At 30.5% G+C, this 21,058-nt stretch overlaps 1 protein-coding gene across 1 annotated transcript; it reads left to right on the top strand.

Annotated features, from left to right (window-relative positions):
- The first annotated feature begins 14,556 nt into the window (after positions 1–14,556).
- Positions 14,557–16,684, top strand: LOC132036802 (small ubiquitin-related modifier 1-like). Its single transcript, XM_059427189.1, has 3 exons — positions 14,557–14,718; positions 16,182–16,331; positions 16,473–16,684. The coding sequence occupies exons 1-3, from the start codon at positions 14,638–14,640 to the stop codon at positions 16,536–16,538; spliced, it is 297 nt and encodes a 98-aa protein (XP_059283172.1). The 5' UTR covers positions 14,557–14,637; the 3' UTR covers positions 16,539–16,684.
- Positions 16,685–21,058: the final 4,374 nt, after the last annotated feature.

Below are 21,058 nucleotides of genomic sequence, written 5' to 3' on the forward strand. Positions count from 1 at the left end.
AATTTATGCAGAATCAATAATTGGGAGCATACAAGCTTGCCTCTCAGTTTCTTCTTGCTCCTGTAAGTTCAATGATGGAATTATAAATTTTAGTAAAGAAAATCAAAAAATTTAAAAATAAATCAAAAAATATAAAAATGCCATATTTAATAAACCATTTTGTTACTATATTAAAAGATCTTCTAAAAGAGATTCAAAATAAATATATTATTTAATCTCGTTACACATTGTAACTTTTGGACGAAAGGAGTTCAATTATGTTAGTACTGCTTAACCATTGTATGAATTTATGCACCATGCATGTACGGGATATTGTTAAATTTGCATGTCAGGTTGAAGCTATGGTCGCAAGAGATTTATTCGAACTCTTTTCTTCACCAAATTATACACGTATGTATAAGGTTAATATGTTGTCTTTCATGTGTATATATATTAGATGTTGAATTTCGTTAACTTTTTGATGAGTTTAATTTTTTATATTTTGAATTTTTCTAGTAAAACGTTTTAATCCGCCACTATTTGCATACATATATATATTTTAATTTACTTCCTAAGCACGTGGTAAAACATAAGACTTGAGTTGTTGAAGTTTTATCACTTTCTATCTTAGAATTACAAGACACTACTTTAAACACACCTCGTCGTACTACAGTACTACAACTTCTCAAACAATGTAGCTTTTTGTAATAATCTCACAGTTTAGTCTAATAAGGACTAATAATAAGAGTTCAAGAAATCCAATGTAGGATTGTGAGAATTCTTATATACTATATAAGTTTATTTTATTTTTCATTCAATGTCCGATATTTCGTTGGGGCCCGATTAAATTTAGGTTTGTATTGGAAAATCCCACATTAAAGATAAACCGCTTCCTAGCAAAGATCATTATATAAGTTAACTAGTAATCAGTACTGCTTCCGTGTGTAGGTAAAAAAGAATTGACTTGATAATGTTTTGCTGTAAATACTATTGCAAGTTAGAGTCTTTTAATTGCAATTCCTTGAGGTGCTTAGCGTCATATTTATATTTGAACTTTATAAACGTGATTTATCACATCTTTTAGCATAGAACGCAGTTAATTTTTTCTTAAATAGGTATCATTTCTATTTTCTCACCATACAAATTTATACTATAATTCATATGAAGTACATATTTTGATTAGATTTGGAATCATGTTAGCATTTTCATGTAAATTGTGAATGGAATTTGTATGGAACATATACAAATTTTGGAAGCACATAAATATTTGACTATAAACTGAATTATTATTATATATATTAACTTAAAATTTATGTAGTAACCCATAAACTTTAAATTCTTGATCTGTCTGTGTACAAAATTACTAGCAAGCATTTCGTTTCGTTAAATCATCGAGGTTAAATAAAGTTCGGTGTGAAAAAACACAAAAGGTTAAGTTTACTGTGAGTTGTTATTGCAAGAATTTTAAAAAGATCTTTGACATGAACTTTTTAACTACTACTATTTTTCAATCAAATGCCAACATTTTAAAGTTTGTCTGTGTTTTTCTTTTTAATCAAACGCCAAATTTTAGGTCTTGGTAAAGTAAGTTCAAAAAAGTGATCTCTAGTTAAGGTAAAAAAGTTCAAAACATAAATTTTAAGTTAAGGTAAAAACTTAATTAAAATCACTCATCTGGTCTTGCACTCCTTTTTCTATTATATTCTCTCTATTTCCCTATTTTATATCCTTAATTAAAATCCCTATTATATTGGGATGCTTTTTCTGAGGCCAGGATAAAACAGTCTATTTCATTTCATGTAGCCATTCGGTGTCAAGTACTCTTGTCTCAGCTAATTCCGGACGTGTCATCCGCACAAATGACCCTATTTCGGGGTAGTTTTTAATTTTTGCTCCACAAATGTGTGGTCTTTAATTTTTGTCATTCAGAATTTTTAATGCTGCATAATTTAAAATTCGCAAAACATAGTTTACGTTTAACTTTGACATATGCATCATAATAACCACACAAATTATATTGGACAAGGCAAAATTTTCAACACTCAACATAATATTAAAAAGGGCATAGTTTTAGATTTTACAAGTCATAAATTACGTTTAACTTAGGCTATGTATCATAACATCCACACAAATTATGCCGGACAAGGCAAAACTTTTAACAATCAACACAATTTGAAAAATACTATAAAACTTATGCAGCATACCTTAATTCCTACAACATTTATGTCGAGCGAGGCAAAAGTTCACTTCCAAAGATAATAATGTTACAGAAATTATGTCTTGCGAAGTAGGTCTGAATATTTTCATTAAATAAGTAGCAGGTCAATCCACTCAAAAAAAAAAATGATTCTATATTCATCCTGCAGGGTGGTTCATAAAGGAAAAAACACTTATCATAACCTTTTTCATTCTCGGCTCAGAATCTGTAATCTTTAATTGTATAAAATACACAATCTTAATTATGTATTACTCAACTAACCCTCCGTATCTCTTATTTTCTCTTTTCTTTTTCTATTTCCTCTTTTTTATATTCCTTACATACATATTGTAATTATGTATTACTCAACTAACCCTCCCTTATCTCTTATTTTCTCTTTTCTTTTTCTATTTCCCCTTTTTTATATTCCTTACATACATATTGGGATACTATGTGATGGATTTATGCGTAGAGTTAAAGCCAGTTAGGTATTAAGCAAATGCATAAATGCAATTCATTTGGTCGTGGGAACACGCCAAGATACAGGTCTATATTAGTGGCCCAAAAATAAAATAAAGTTCCTTCATTATATACCATGATTTCTGCTCTATGGTCTACGCACCTCCTGTCTACGGCTATTAGTTTGTGTTCCCACTCTTTATTTTCACATTCTTTTTACTGATATTTGCAAATTTTAATCGATAGTATTTGTTGTTTTTTGATACTGTCTTAAATTGTCTGTTCTTTGTATCTCAGTACGAGTTGGGGTGGACTACAATATTACGTACAAGTTCGAATGAACTTAGTGATTTTTGCTTAAATAGGGCCTATATTTGTATTTCAAAATTTATATAAATATTTAATTGCGAATTCAGCAACTAAAACGAACTATAAATATGATGGCAAATTCAAAATTCATAAAATTTAATCTTGGCCCTGCTTACAAAATCCACAAAAAGAATAAATTTACCATTTAAAAAAACATACAAGGAGTTTGCTCTCAAAGTCAGAAAATGCTGCTTAAAATTGAAGTTAAAATGCCTAATTCAAAATAAATGTGCAAGTGCGGTCCATCAACGGCTTATAGTTTCCCATCCTTGATCGATTGAATAGTCATCAAATGGTGATTTGATTTCTTCTCACGAGGAATTCTCTTTAACATTTGTATTTTCTTTTTGTTGGTAAGAAAGATAGTGCATATTTTAATATAACAAAAACTATAAGGGAGTTTGGTGCGACTTAGACACCATCGAGTTACATATTACATTTACATCCAAAGGACGACTACTTAGACTAGATCCTTCCAAGCTATCACTATTGGCATATATATTATGTACAGAAAGGACTTTTGGAGTAACACTTCCTCGGGTTAAAAAGAGTATCTACTTAGCTATTTGCACATCCCATAATAAAATATTAATTTTTAGATAGAAATAGATAATTTGATTAAATTACCCCCAATTCAATAAGTATTGGAATGTGGTCACTTAACACTTAGCGCCTGGTAATTGGAATTGGTGTAATTACTAGGGCAGTAATTACACAGCCTAATAATTACATAGTATTGTAATTACAACAACCTGTTTGTAAGTCATAACGTAATTACAGTGCAATTACTGTTTGGTTACATAAGTGTAATTACATAGTGAGTTTAATTTAAAATAAAATTTAACTATCAAAAATTTAAAATTAATATTTGAAAAATATGTGCTTTCATAAATTATATATTTAACAACACATTTTTTCTTCAAAATATATTAATTAATAATCATATATTTGTAACTAATATTGTAAAAAATAATTGATATATATATTTCAAATTAATAATATTTTAATTTTAAATAATTAAAATTAAAAGAAGACTTTTTTATGAGAACATCATGGTTGGATATTACAAAAAAAAAAATTTATAAAATAACGCCATGATATTATTCAAATTTTTGGACAATTTTTTTTATCAATTGTAAGTGAAAAATAAACAGCATGGAATATGAAATAACAAGTCAATAGTACGGACACAAATAAATTAAAATAAAAAATATAACCTAAATTCAAAATCCAAAAAAAAAAAAAAAGTTTAACATAATACTTTTATGTCAAATTCTAACAATACATAAGTAAGTTCTAACGTAATTTAAGTAAACATAATTCACAAGAATGTGAAAATATAAGTCAATAACCTCATTCACAACAAAATTCTACTCACTCATTATATGTCAAATTTGTTAATGACTCATTCTTTCTAATACTAAGAGGTGTAGTTTTAAAAATTAGATAATAAAACAGTTATGCTGAATGAATAAACTAAAACATAAAAAAAACACAAGCAATTACATGGAATCACAAGAAGTAAAGGTTGGAATGAGAAGAAAGGAAATGAAATATAAAAAAAAAAATTATTTTAAAATAAAAAATAAAAAAGAAGTTAAAATAATTGAAATAAAAATAAATAAAAACAAAACAAAAAAGAAAGAAACTAAAAAGTAATCCCTGTAATTACAGGGTGTAATTACACTCAATTCTCAACCCCCCCCCCCCCCCTCCCCACACACACTCGAGAGTTGGAGAGTGTAATTACACCCTCTCAATTACACATAATTCCCACCTAACCACGTAATTACTTGGTCAAACTGTGTAATTACACTCAATTCCAATTACCAGGGTGACTTTCCAAACAGGCCCTTAATAATTACAAATCTGAAAAAAAAATATTAATTCTTTCTTGATTTATTAAGTAAACACTATTTTTAATTAAAAAATAAAGACTAATTAAATACTCTTTTTGAGTCAGGAGGGACTAACATTCAAGAGAGTAACTTGTGACGGGTGATGCCCGCCAAGGGGTTGTGGATCAGCTTCCGAAAAGTTGTAGCTCACTCAATTGTGTCTTTAACAAATTCAATATTATAATAGTAATAATAATAATAAGTAAAAAATTAGTGTAAGGACTTCGTCTTTCTTAATTTGAAAATAGTCTCTCTACAAAATAAAAAAATTATTGACGACCGAAAGGACTTTAAAAAGTCAATTAAAATATAGAACAAAGCTTGTAATATGTCAAGTTAATTTTATTTCATTAAGAATTATGTCAAGTTAAAATGTTACCAAATGAATTACTATGAGAAACACAGTAGACTGAAACATTTTGGTATACTCTAAAGTAAACAATAATCGGAAAAGGAAAAATGTGATTTTAATAGGGAAAAAAACATAACTAGGCAATAGTTAAAAAATAATTTCATGACGGTAGCAACATTAGTTAGTTTTCATTTCATAGCAAGTAAATATTAACTTCTCAAAAAGAATCCCTAGAATTATGCATGAGGATTAGTCCCAAAAGAAACTGTTCCTATTTTTTTGGACAAATTATTTATTTTTCATAACTAAAACAATCACTCAATTTTTTTTTTCGTTCTTTCCTTTCCTAAGATGTATTTTGCATATAAAATAAAATTGCCCAACCTTTATGTATATATCTAATAAAATAAAACTGCCAAGTATTTGTGTATATATCTAATTATACACATAAACATATATATGTAACATATATTACAACATATACTTGGTATTTTTGTAAAAATATATTTATACCATAAATATATATGATATTTTCACAAGAAATAGATTTATACCATAAATATACATGGTATTTTTTCAACTGAAAAGTATTTTTTCATGTAACATATTTATCTCATAAATATGCATAGTATTTTCAGTATAATAAAGATATAAATCTATGTAACATATATATATAGTATAATAAAGATATACCTAGTATAATAAAGACATAGATGGTATAATAATATATTATATTTGAAATATATTAAAGGAATATTTTTTTTTTAAATTCCAATATTTTATGCGTGTATGTCTAATTATAATTATAGTATAATAAAGATATACATGGTATAATATATATAACTAAACTGAAGGCATGGATAACTAGTTGTAAACAAATTTCTTAATTACTGAAAAGGAATATGTACATATTAATTAGAATGTAAACTAATTTCTTAGTTAGTTAGAAAAATGATGATGAAAGAGAAATGATATGTATTAATTAGGATGTAACTTAATTCCTTAGTTACTAAGATGACGAGAGATTAGGAACATATTTATAAGGATTGAAACAAATCCCTTGATTTATGAAAATTCTATCACAATACGTATGGCTAGCAATATATATGAAGCTGCTATTTTTGGAAGAAAAAAATAGTAATGTGACTTTTGAAAATATTTATAAAATACAATACGTGAACATGTAGATAGGACTGATCAAAGTTGGTGGCAGATGGGCCCACTGAATGGGCCTGACCCGCACCACTTAGCTTAATAAGTCTTTTTCAACTAAAGCTGACTCATTCTTTTCATTCAAACTTCAAAGACGTGGGGGGTCCCACTTTCTTTAGTGACTTGACACCTGTCGATATTATAAGGCGCCACGATTGAAATCTTCCCCACTCAAATTTGACCGAATTACTTGCAATTTGCAAAGCAGGACACAGGACAAAGATTATACAGTCTAACTAGTGTCGTTTGGCGCGGGCTTAGCTACATTAAAATTTAAATTTGTAATTTTTTTTATTTTTTTAATGTTTTTTTTTTCAACTCTTGCTTTTTGTGTTGTTTTTGTATTATCATATTAATTGTAAAGATAGGTTGACATTTTTTCAATGTTTCTAAGATATTTAATTATATAAAAAAAATTATAAGTTTAAAAAACAACATTTTTTAAAATATATTTTGACTTCTTTCTTATTTTCATACAAATTAATGCATCAAAGCTTTTCTCCCTTTTATTTTACTACATTTTTTGAGAAATCTTTACTGATCCAAATTGAGTTTTACCTTACGTTAGATTTCAACTTAATTTTTTTCATTAAACTTATATTGGCTAACCCATTTTTTTGAAGAAAAAAATAATTACGATATTCAAGTAATATAAAAAAATATTTAATGGTACAAATTGTTGTATAATGACATCAATGAATTTAACTTATAAATAAAGATAGCATTTAAAATTAAATAATTAAAAATCTTGATACAGCGAAATACTTTAGATGTTTCTTCAGATTAAACCATACAAAAAGGAACTGGAAATTTAATGAAATTATTTGTTTTTCTTACTTTAATCTTTTCTTTTCTTTAAAAATATTGTAGTTTCTTTTTCTTAATGAACTGTTATAATTTCTTAAATGTGTATGAAGTTTTAGTGTTTCATGTTTATCTAACTATTTGTCCTTAATTATATAAAACATTGATTATCTCATATTTTGTAAAACATTTCAATATCAAAAAAATGTGAAAATGATTACTCTCGTTTTCAATTATTATTTATTTATTATTATTATTATTATTATTATTATTATTATTATTATTATTATTATTATTTGGAGAGCTACAATATTTCCTTAATTACTTTTTTCAATTTTTTTAGCTATATATGAAAAATAATTTTAAATTGATAATTAAGCGTGTATTAAGGTATATAACTTTTTTATTACTTGTTCATAATAAATTTTATAGAAAAAAAATTGACACAAATTTAATCATTTCCGCATAAAAGAAAGACAATAAACTTTTGGATCAATTTTTAATTTGGTTGAATTAATAATATTTTGTGGTGTCACTATCACCCTTCCACATCATCCCTCCTAAAATTTAATTAGCCCACATAATTATTCAAATTTACCAAAATAGGTGAGAGCTTACAAAGTAATTAAACCTTCAACTAGGGGTAAAATGGAAAAAAAAAATTCATGTGAGGACTACAAAATTTTGAGATCCTCCCTTATATATAATAGTAATGTACTTATTCAATCAGATTTTAAGAGCTAAATTAGATTTATTAATTACAATTGGAATCTATTTGTTATATAAGAATTTATATTTTAGCCCTATTAACAAAATTTTCATTTTGAATTCCTTATAAAGAAGGCATACAAAAATTTCCTACCTCAATATCCCAAAGTCCCTTGGAAATTTCTCACTTTGGGGCAAGGCATTTTACCCCAACACCAATTCATCTTGTGGTTGGCCATCCATCAAAGACTGGCTACAGTGGAGAGGCTCAGTAAATGGGGAATTACAGTGAACATGGACTGTGTACTATGCAATCAGTGACGGAAATAGAATTTATGCTAGGGGTGTTAAAATATAAAAAGGTAAATATACGACGAAATTAAGGGGTTAAACACATAGTATACATACATAAAAAAGTTCTTTCTACGTATTAACACAATGTAATTTTTCGGCTAAGGGGGTGTCACGACACCCCTAGGATGCATGTGGCTCCGCCACTGTATGCAATACAGGTGTCGTGGAGCAGTTCTCACATCTGTTCTTCGACTGTGCTTACTTTAGATATATGTGGAGTTCATATGCATCGTCCACAAGCGGAGAGTCTAAGCTGGTTGTTTGCAGCTTGTGTTTACCTCATATGAATTGAAAGAAATGTTAGGAGGTTCTCGCACCTTTGTACACCAGCAAACCAGAAACTCAAAGACATTGCCATTCAACTGCACATACGAGGACAATATATATCGAAGTGGAAGAGCTTACTTGATAGTTTAAATTCTTATCCTGTCTAGTTTTGATTCTGTACGTGATTATAATTCGATAGGACTGACCTTGAGGTCTAGTTCTAGAGTCTAATATGAACTAGCGGTGTGTATATCACTTTTGATTGAATGAAAATTTTACCATTTGGCCAAAAAAAAAAAAAAAATTCAAAACAAGTTATTTAGATTAAAGTTGATTATGATAATTCACCATACATCATGAGACTCTACCATAATCCTGTTCACAAGTCCGATTATCATTTCGCAATGAATTTTCACATTAAAAAAATGGTGATAGATAAGCTAAACTTTGCTAAATAGAATATGGGCAGATCTTTCTATCACAACCATCTTCTATAATAACATTTTATTATAACAATCAAAGTCTTTTTGGAATCAGTTTTTCATGTTATATTATTTATATGTTCTATGGAAAAGGCTCAAATATGCCATCCAACTATCGAAAATGGCTCATTTATGCCACTCGTCAATAGTTTGGCTCATTTATGCCATCGAACTATAGAAAATGGCTCATTTATGTCATCGAACTATAGGAAATGGCTCATTTATGCCACTCATCAATAGTTTGACTCATTTATGCCATCCCCGGTTACCAAAATGACTCATCCATGCCATTTTTCATTAACGTCAGTTTTATAATACCAGATATGACACGTGGCCTCCAATTAGAGGTTTACGTCGTTTAATTAAACCAGCCCAATTTTAAATACCAAATTAATAAAAAATCCGACTCATACACCTTACCCACCCACAACCATAATCTAGTTGGAGGCTACGTGTCATATTTGGTATTATAAAACAGGCGTTAATGAAAAATGGCATGTATGAGTCATTTTGGTAACGGGCGATGGCATAAACGAGTTAAACTATTGATGAGTGGCATAAATGAGTCATTTCCTATAGTTCGATCGATGGCATAAATGAGCCATTTTCTATAGTTCGATGGCATAAATGAGCCAAACTATTGACGAGTGGCATAAATGAGCCATTTCCGATAGTTGGATGGCATGTTTGAGCCTTTTCCGTATGTTCTATAACAATATTGTGCTCTAACAGTAAAAAATATCCAGACAAACGACACAATAATAATTTGCAATGCATCTCTGGTGTTATTTACTAAAACACTCCTTTTGGCAATAAGTCTAAGTAAACAGAAGCCTTTATAAATACTTCATGTGCTTGCCCTGCTAGCTTTATCACTTAAACACCATCCAATGAGTGTAGAACTTATAATGCAAGCATAATTTGTATTGTACAACAGCATATTCAGTTGCTGAGATACAATTGTTATATAAAATATCAAAGTGCAATTTGTATATAGGAGAATACATTTTAGAATTTAAAAAATTCAAGTTAACCCTATGACATAGAATAAATAGGACGAGAAACTACAGAAATATTTTAAATCTAAAATGGACAAATCGTCAGGGTTTGCAAATCTGTTTTGATTATTAATGAGGGTATCATCCCATTATCAGTCTCGTACCTATGGCAAATATACTCAACAAAATATTTCCTTTTAAAACAGTAAAGAGGTACACAAATAATAAATGACTCGCCCCTCCTCAGCATCACCAGATAAAAGGTTGTTGATTGAAATAATTTCTTCTTCTATATTGTTGAAATGGAGGTGTAATGATGGTGGACGGTATTTTGTAAGATGGTGTATAACAAGTGTATTCATATTGCATATCAGTGTATAACACGGGCCTAACAATCTTTATACCTTAGTATACAACATGGATAAATTGCGTGTACATCGTATAATGTTGGTGGGAATTTTGATGGCGATTGGAAGGGATAGGCAAATACGTATATACATACAACATATTGTTGGGATATATGCTATTAACCATGTGTTTGGATATAGTATTTATTAAAGAACAATTATTTATTTATTTTTTCATAAAGATTTAAATAGATCATGTACTAGTATGTGTGTCCTTTACTTATATAGTAGATGATTTAGTGCATAAAGTTTAGCTTATACACGGAAGATTAAATCGTTTAGTTCTTATAAGTATAAAATTTATGTTCACAATCTAAGATGGAAATTGGACAAAGCCATCGGTATGATTGTAGCACAAGATTAATATAATGTATCTTCATTATGGGAACGGTATAGTTTCGTCTTCCTGTGCTAGTATGTATTGAACGGACCAAGTAGAGATAAGTGTTTTTGTACTGAATATATAAAACAAATTCTCTAGTTCATTAAATGTACTTATACTCTTAATCTTGATATAATTATTATGATCAATGTGATTTGTTCATTATTTTGATTTATTAAAAGGTACGACTCAATTGCGGGTCTATGTATTCCCGGTAAATTGGATAATGGCAAAATACATTTGTGAAATAATAATTAGTTGATAGAATTCATGCCTCGACTTTGAGATTGATGATACCCCTTTATGGATGCTTATAAGTCTCATGTGAAAACCTACTGAGGTGGATTTTTGTATCCGTCACATGATGTAAGTTAAGCGAGAATATAAAGGATTCAATTAATCAATGAATTAAATTGTCAGTAATTTAATTTAATTGATTGGTATCTGTAATCTTAACATGGGGAGTTAAATAAGTTTTAATGTATGATTTCGAAATTAAACTGAGGAGTGCAGTTACGATTTTTTAATGGAATAATTCGTAATTTATTATGGTAGGATTAATACAGATTTTTTGAATTAATTCCATAATAGGAAGCCTCGTTAATTAAATTTCGTGGTCCCGTATTCGAATAATAAAGAATTAAATGGAATATTATTTCTTGGTGGAAAATAGAGACCCAACAGGTTTTGGAAAAGGGAAAAAACCCTAAACCTGTAGTTATAAAATAAGGGTCTTATTCCATAAGGAGGCTATTAGAAGTTTCTTCAACTTTTCCATAGAAATTCGCCCACACGAATTTCGCAAATTCTGGTATTATTCGGGTTACACAGTAGAAGACCGTGGAACTGGAGGATGAACGCGTGGATGGTTTTTGTTCGTGCTTGAAGGCTAGATTCGAGGTTGCATTCACGCTTCAAGATATAAGTATCAATTTTATGTTTGATTAATATCTTGATTATGTGTTGTCTATATTACATGCAAGTTCGATCCTGGCTATTTGCTTCCGCTGCGTATGCCTCTATTCCATCACATATAATAGTGTATAAAAGATGTATATACATTGCTTATATATATACTTTGACGTTTTCAACAAAAATATTGATTTAGAGCCCGTTTGGATTGGCTTAGAAGTTGCTTATAAAAATTTTTCGAACTTTTTTGAGTGTTTGGTGAAAATTAGAACAAAGTCATTTTGTGCTTAAAATAAGCTCAAAAAAATAATTGGGCCAGTTTTACTTAGCTTATCTAAAGTAGCTTATAAGCCACAAAAAATAAGTTGGGCTACCCCAACTTATTTTTTTTAGTTTATAAGTTGTTTGCAGCTTATAAGCTGCTTAAAATAAGCCCATCCAAAGAGGCTTTTATTCTGTCCAGAACTGCTTTATGATGCCGTATAAATTAGACCCTTTCTTAGGTGAATACTAAAAACATTTTATTGGTGGAAATGAAATTTCTTTAAAGAATTTCAACGATCTAGAGTCGATTTTATATATCTGACTTTTACCTTATTTCTTCAACATTAGAGAAATGTTGTTTATTGTGGGAGAGAGAAAATGTAAGAAGAGAGAAATATAATCCCAGTTACAAAGTTTAGATGGATTCGTGGCTTCACTCTAAAACCCTATTAATTGATAAATAATTGGAGGGAAATCACAATTCAATTAGTTAATACTAGTATTAAATTATTAAATTGGGGTGAAATAAAGTCAACATGCTCGTTAATAAAGTCATAATAAAGATTTTATTCACAAATCAAACAAGCACCCACAGCCCAAAGATTATATAAATATATGTATGAAGCCTCTGTGACACAACGGATGAATAAATAAATAAATAAAAGGGGGTTAATCCACACACTATACATAGAACTGAAATTAAAATATGAGACTCGCGATTCAAAAATGGACTGTCCTACTCACGATCAACTCCCCAACATGACATCATAAAAATAATATCTGAATATCGACATACTAAATATGTCTGAGACTCCAGATTGTTCATTGCATAGTTATGTTCTTATAAGTGGGATGAGCATCACTCAACTTGTAATCTCAAAATCTGTATATCAAGTGTATCACAACTATAGATGCATTGGGACCTCATCCACGACGATTGAAGTACTCTAGGCTATAAAAGGTTCACAACAATAGTGATGTAATGCATCGAAAAATCATTTATGATGACTGACGTACTCTCCCCGCTAGTTAGGCTATGAAAAAAATTATGGCTTATACATACACAAATAATATGACATATTTAGAAGTCTTCCTTTTCTTCGTAATTAAGCTCCATGCAAAGTCAAACTAAGTCACATAAATTAAAACTACGGAGTAACTTTTTCATATAAATAAATTACACTCTCTGTCCCAATTTATGTAGCATTATTTGGATTTCGAGAGTCAAATAAGTTATAATTTGTCCGTAATTTTTTCATGTTCCTTTTAAATATTTTGAATTGTCAATTATTATGACATATATTATTTTTTACGTAGTTTTTACATATGTAAATTAAGTTTTTTTTTTTAAAAAAACCAAAAGTTCCCATGTTCAAATTGACACTCAAAATTTAATTCTCGAAATTCAAACAGTGCCACATTAATTGGAATTTAGAGATAATAATTTCTTTTACTATTATTTACTACCTTTTAAGAGAAAATTGATTGTACAGCCTGTCAATGAAGTGGGCCGAGAAGGCGAGAACCATGGGGTCTCAAGTTCAAATTTAATGAGTAAAACGACATCGTATAGACGTGGAACAAGTTCGTCCGCATGAACAAAACTAGCAAACTCATCTAGACCATTCATTAATCTCTAGAACTAGAATGAACTGGGCCGAGAAGGCAAGAATCACGAGGTCTTTAAGTTCAAATATAATGAGCAAAATGACATCGTATAGACATGGAACAAGTTCATCCGCATGATTAAAACTAGCAAACTCATCTAGACTGTTCATTAATCTCTAGAATGTACTGGGCCGAGAAGGCTAGAATCACGAGCTCTTAATTTCAAATTTAATGAGCAAAACAACATCGTATAAACGTGGAACAAGTTCGTCCGCATGATTAAAACTAGCAAACTCATCCAGACCGTTCATTAATCTCTAGAATGAACTGGGCCGAGAAGGCGAGAATCACGAGGTCTTTAAGTTCAAATTTAATGCGCAAAGACGACATCGTATAGACATGGAACAAGTTAGTCCGCATGATTAAAAATAGCAAACTCATCTAGACCGTTCATTAATCTCTAAAATGAATTGGGCCGAGAAGGCAAGAATCATTTGGTCTTTAAGTTCAAATTTAATGCACAAAAACGACATCGTATAGACGTGGAACAAGTTAGTCCGCATGATTAAAACTAGCAAACTCAGCTAGACCGTTCATTAATCTCTAAAATGACCGAGAAGGCAAGAATCACGAGGTCTTTAAGTTCAAATTTAATGAGCAAAACGACATCGTATAGACGTGGAACAAGTTCGTCCACATGATTAAAACTAGCAAACTCATCTATACCGTTCATTAATCTCTAGAATGAATTGGGCCTAGAAGGCGAGAATCACGAGATCTTTAAGTTCAAATTTAATGAGCAAAACGACATCGTATAGACGTGGAACAAGTTCGTCCCCATGATTAAAACTAACAAACTCATCTAGACCGTTCATTTATCTCTAGAAAAAAACCTTGAGATATAAGAAGGGTTTCACAGCATTAAAAAAATGGCAGAAACATAGTGAGAACAGAGAGAAGAAGAAGGAAAAAAAAAAAGAAAAAGATGTCAGGAGTCACTCAACAAGAAGAAGACAAGAAGCCCGCTGATCAGGCTGGTCACATAAACCTCAAAGTCAAGAGCCAGGTGTCTCTTTTTTTTTTCTTTTTCTTTTTTTCTTTTTTTTTTTTTTGTTGCTTTGGGTGCAATTTTAAGTGATGCTATTTGTGATCAAGTGATTACTTCGGTTTTTTGTTTTTGTTTTATGTTCTGCTGTTTGTGTTAGGGTTTAAAATGTGTGTTTTTGGGTACACTTTTGAGTCTTGATTGCGAGATTTTGCAAATTAGGGCTGTAATTATATGTGAATTTTGATGTTTTACTTTGTGATCAAGTGATTGCTTGGATTTTTTCTTTTTTCTTTTGGGACTGTGCTATTTTACTATGTTTTGAATTTTGTGTTTTTGGGTACACTCCGAGTTTCAAAAGGAGTTTTTTTAGGGCTGTTATGCTTTGGACATAGCCAATTGAAATTCGAAATTTGGTGAATTACGGAACAGTTGGAAATTCGGTGGATAAGGGACCCGTCCCGTTACCCTTTTCCACTTATATACTAGGCTTTCGAACCCTTGACTTGTAAAAATCACATGTTGTGCTCTTACTACTGGATCAAAGCCGTGGAGCATAAAGGAGAGTATAGACTTTAGGTTTCCTTTTCCTGCTGGCAACTGATGGTAAAGACCAATGCATAGTCAGTTTATTTGTGCCAGTTATCGTCTTATCGATCAGTTTAGTGATCTTGTTTATTCGATATATCTGCTATAGTTAAATGACCTTCCGGAATGAAGATAAAATATAGATTTACAGTTTATCCATGTAGTGTGCTTGTGTGATGTTTATTTGTTCTTGATTTGACTCGAAAAAATTTAGTGTCTTGTGTATCAACGAGTGTGGGTATCCTGTGGAATAGTTGAGGTGTACACAAGTTGGCTCAAGCACCATATTTATAAAAGAAAAAGGAAAATATCAGTAGTGTATTGTGAGCAACATGGTAAAGCTGTTGTTTGTGAATGACTTTACAAATCCATTTATGCTTCCACAACCTTAATATGTTTTGAAAGGTACATTCTTTCTAAAAAAGGAAGGTAATAAAAGGTATATCTGCTCCATTCCCTTCTATTACACCGTTGTTCATATTCTCATGTTGAATTTCATTTTTTGTTCTCTTCTGTGGCTTAACTGATATGTTAATCATCTGAAAACTTAACTTCCTATAGAAAAAAGTTCAAAAGAGGAGGCAAAACAATGAAAGCAAAACTGAATAAATTGTTTTGCTTGAACATGCCTCATCTTTTTGGATGGTACCGTAAAGAAGACAAACCTTGATGATCTTTGACTAAAAACAGAATAACTATTGAAGTATGTAGTATTTAAGAACTCTCTGCTTCTTGTTCTTTCTTGTGTGAATTTTACTTGTTTGTTAATCTTTTTGTGTTTTGGCTAATTTGTATAGCTGAAGTAGGTCACCTATCCTTTTATGTGGAAAAATATCTGAATGACAATAATCTGTATTCTGTTATACGGAATCTCTGAAGTTGACCGCTTTTTGTAGGACGGAAATGAGGTGTTTTTCAGGATTAAGAGAAGCACGCAGCTGAAGAAGCTCATGAACGCTTACTGTGATAGGCAGTCTGTGGACTTCAACTCTATTGCATTCCTGTTTGACGGACGTCGCCTCAGGCTCGAGCAGACTCCTGATGAGGTTTCTGTCTCTCCCTTTTTCTTGACCAGCCAACGCTCCTTTTCCTGTCAGAGTACTGGACATATATGTCCACAATTTCCTACACTTCATATATTCTGTAATGTGTTTTCTCATTACTTTTTGTTATTGTTTTTGAAACAGCTTGAGATGGAGGATGGAGATGAAATCGATGCTATGCTGCATCAGACTGGTGGATATTTGGGTTAGCTTTATATCGGAGGGTTATGGCCAGCGTAAATTAGATTGTCTTCGGTTTATATTGGCCAAACTATTTTGAATGTATTTTAGTTATGAATTGCTTATGGATGGTTAGACTTTGGGTCTTTAATGCTAATTAATTATCCTATTATTAACTCTTGCTGTTCCGATATATTTGTGCTACCAATGTTCAGTTCTGAGCAGGGGAAGGGAATTTCCCTTTTGATATTTATGGTTGAAGGTCTTCAAAATTTGGTTTTGAGGCATGCTTAACCGGACCATTCAATCAAAGTACAAACTATATATTTACTGTCCCCCTTGACTAGTAGCAACTCATTTCCATATGGATATTATTATCCTCTTAGAAATGCGCTATGTATAACTGGTTACTCGTTCATTATCGAAATCCAGCTTCTTAAATTGCTTCATCTAAGAGCATCAAGGCTGTGATAGAGTAGTAAGAATTCATTTAGCCTTAAAGGTTCTTAGATAGGAGCCCTGTGTATGGAGTTGTGTTTGTTAGGAGGGAGTGTTTTACCCTCCTACGTGGGACATTGCAACGCCAGTTCAAATTTAATCGAGCTTCAATACGAACATTGGACAAAGGTAGGAGATGAAAAATATCGCTTAGTCTGTATGATATTATTTTTATCATTTCAAATCAGAAAAGAGATTTCAACAAATGACGAATCTATTTTATGAAAGCATAACCCGTCAACCAGCTCAAGATTGGGTAAGCTAATGACCCATTTTATGCTGCTTTGGGCTAAAGATTTGTTAGTTCAACCCTTTTATAGCCAGTTATTTTGGCCCATATAAAAATGTTGCTGCTTTGGGCTAAATATATCCTAGATAGACTCATGAATTTCTTTGTCTGAAATTTTTTATTTTGTTTCATATGTTATATGGAGCTTTAATAAAAAAAGATTGTCAGTTTTATTTGATAACTGAAGAAATTATAAGAAAACAATTAGAGCTCTGCAAGATTTGGGCTTGTTGGGTTATGACTTATTGTTTAGCATTTTGATCCAGTCCATCTCAGCCTAAAACAATTTTAGGCTGGTCATTCTGGTCAACGATCCTCCCATTATTAATTAAATTCATTTTGCGTCCAAATTTAGTATAACTCGTCCACTTGACACCCCAAATCGCCCTAAGGTTACATTGCATCTGGACATCCCATAAAATTGAATCAATACAGAAAAGAATGTTGTATCTATGGCATTGCAACATGGTTTGTGGAAAATGAAGCATCAAGGAATCGCGATGATATTCACTGTGAATAGTGAAACTAATTTATAAGACAAATCCTAAATATAAGTAGAGTGAAATTTACATCTTAAAAAGGAATTGTGGGCTAAATTGACTAGCGGAACCAAGATAGATCAGAAAATTTATCTCTTAAGATTCTGTAGTAATACTTACTAGAAATAGGAATGCAGGCAGTGGCGATACCAGAAATTATTTTAAACGTGTTGAAGAATTAATATTTGTGTATAAACAACAATTATTTTGATCTACATATACTGTATAATTTTCTTTACGAAAGGCGTTCGATAGATCACTCTTCAGCATACCTAACCACGCAACTTGAACATCGACACTTTGTCTAATCAGAACCAAAGTTAAAATTCTGAATTTCAACTTGATTAGCAGATTAGGAGAAAAAGCGAAGAAGATTCTTCATTTGAAAAATCTCATTCACTTCTGATTGTGACTTAACAAGTGTAAAAAATATACAAAGGCTCTAATTTCTAATTGTTCTTTTTAGATGGACATCAGCTCAGTAGTTAGAGCATCTGAATCTAAAATGACTGAAGTGAAAAACAATGTGTAATCATATACACAAAGAAATAAATATAGTACTGTCTGTGCGTGTTTTCCTTTTTTATTTTTTATAATGAAATGCATTTTTCATTTCGATTTTATCACTCGGGGGTGAAAATAATTATAACATTGATTTTATTAATTATTTGAAATTAATTACATATTTATAGATTACATATAAGTGCACACAACATGTCACAATTTTCCGTTAAAAGTATTAACATATGTTTGTTCCTTAAAAAGGTGTACTAAAATGCCATTCTTAGATCAACAAACTTCGTTGGCTTTTCGCAACTCTTGGTTTTTCACTTGCTATGGGTGAGCAGTGTAAGAATAAAACTTACATACTCGCATACAGTATTTGTACCAAGCAAACGAATGTAAAATACATAGATATACTTTTTTACTTCATAATTAACTTATGAAGTAAACAATTAGTGTTAATTCTTATATTTCGTACCTATCAACCTTTTTGTACATGGTAATTCCATATAATAAAAATACTGTTTCTACCACCAACACCACTAGGCATATTTATATTTGGATTTTTGTTTATTTCTCGGATGGGGATTTTGGAGTTAGTCAAACTGCATAAATTTGTTCCTTTTATAGTGTAACATGTCAATACCCTGGCATATTGATGAGTAAATAATGTAAATGAGTATGCTTAACGAAATGTGAATTAATTCATTACCTTAACAAGTCATTGCAAATGAATATATATAACCGTATTATTTTACTAAAAGATTATCTGATGATTGAACTAAATATATTTATCTAGCTTCCAAATTGGTCTAAGCTTTAATTGCCCAAGACAAAAGGCTTTGTATTTAGACACATATAAACTTTTAAATCAATTTCCACACATTAAAGTTGATTTAGCAGAATTCTTCTTACTCTCAGAAAGAACCATTCAATGGATATCCTAATTTTAGGCTTTGGGTACATGCAATTCACCAAACTATCAATCACAAACATGCTATAATAAGAAAAGAACCAAGGACAGATTTTATTCCCTTTTTTCTTCACATAATTAACACTTAACAGGGTAAATTTAAACACTTATTCACATCTGAAGTTTAGATCAAATCAAACTAACATAATGTACCCCAAGATGGCTGTAGTCAATACGCCACAGGTTCATCTGAATCCAATAATTTTGGTCCAGACCATGTGTATATGTTAAAAATTAAGTATTAAATAAATACAAGTAATAAATTTTGAATTCAGTAAATCAAAAAGGCTGTGATAGAATTCCGATTTCGAACCCATAATATTCAAATTCTGGATCTGACTTTGCATACCACAATCAAGTGATAGATTCATAAGGCGAAAACACAAATTGACTAACCATAATTAAATGCTAAAAATGTATGTAGAAGATGCATGCTGTATTATTGTTGAATTGATCTATTCATTGAGTGTATAGCTAACCAATTGGATACGAGCTATGTGTTCAAATTAATCTCACATAAGGTGAAAGTTCAGGTAGCTAACCAATACGACCATTAAATTTTTCCGACAAATTTTACTCGTTGATGTGCTAAACATAGTGCTTCGTTAATTAATTATAAAGACCAAGAATTATTCAAGAAATTGTTGGTAAGAACCGTTAGTTATAACATCACAGTGTTGAGTAGCTAAACGTCCATTAATGAATACGTGTATGAATATTTTCTGTATATTTTTTCCAGGAAGTTTAGGTAGTTTTGTTACAATTCATTGTACCCAAACCATTAAAACATGACAAACGAGGAGAATTAATTATTATAATGGACTGCTTTAAGGGTCCCAACTCCCAACACTAATAATAAAAAAGAACGAAAGAGGGTTTGTAATGGTTACTAGGAATCTGAGTGGAAACTTGCACAAGGATTTGATTAATTAGTTAATTAACTAAGTAGTACTTAGTAATTAAGTACAATATTTGAGTTATTCATATTGCCAAAGCACGCGTTTTACTCTTTTTGGCTTGTGATTTTTGTTTATGCTTTCACTTACTTATGTGCTTAATTAATATGTAATTGTTCTTGTTGAAGATGGCCACTCATTTTAATTTGGTGCCCCCACAAATTGAGGGCAAATATAGAGTGGTACAAACTAGTTTGATAATAGTATAGCATTTTGATAGATGATGTTCAATATGAAATGAAAATTTTCTACATAGGTATTCATACATATAATGCACATATTTGTCCGAAATTTTCTAGCCTGACTAATTAAGATTTGAGCTGTGTAAGATTCATTAAAGGAGAAATCACTCTCTATTTGGAATTTAGGACTCGAACATAAAACCTTTAGTTAAGAGTGAAATAACTTTATCCGTCCAATCATATATTCTTAGTGGTTCAAAATAGTGTAATAACAAGATTCACATAATACAAACGTATACAAATTTTGGAATAGAAAGACCATGAATAAGATTCATGTACTACATCGAACACTTTTTTTTCCACCGAACGCTGAACACTTTTTTATACCACCAAATTAAATAGTAAGTAATTACACTAAGTTTGAGGAGCCACTGATAAATCGTACTTAGAGATTATTCAAGTTACAGACACTGATATTCTAATAATATAAATATTTTTGTATTATCAGTGTAGCGCACAAGCACTTTAATTAGGTACTTTTCTATAAATTTGTACATGGAGAACAACCTACATGTAGTTTAAGTTAAGATAACCTGATAGCATAAAAAA

The sequence above is a fragment of the Lycium ferocissimum genome, chromosome 11 (assembly GCF_029784015.1).
Source record: "Lycium ferocissimum isolate CSIRO_LF1 chromosome 11, AGI_CSIRO_Lferr_CH_V1, whole genome shotgun sequence".
NCBI lineage: Eukaryota > Viridiplantae > Streptophyta > Magnoliopsida > Solanales > Solanaceae > Lycium > Lycium ferocissimum.

Bases quoted from the DNA above. Each gene is read 5' to 3' on its own strand.
- LOC132036802 (XM_059427189.1), top strand. From the start codon at position 14,638: ATGTCAGGAGTCACTCAACAAGAAGAAGACAAGAAGCCCGCTGATCAG. The intron at 14,719-16,181 runs GTGTCTCTTTTT...CGCTTTTTGTAG, and splicing joins ACCTCAAAGTCAAGAGCCAG to GACGGAAATGAGGTGTTTTT. The intron at 16,332-16,472 runs GTTTCTGTCTCT...TTTTTGAAACAG, and splicing joins TCGAGCAGACTCCTGATGAG to CTTGAGATGGAGGATGGAGA.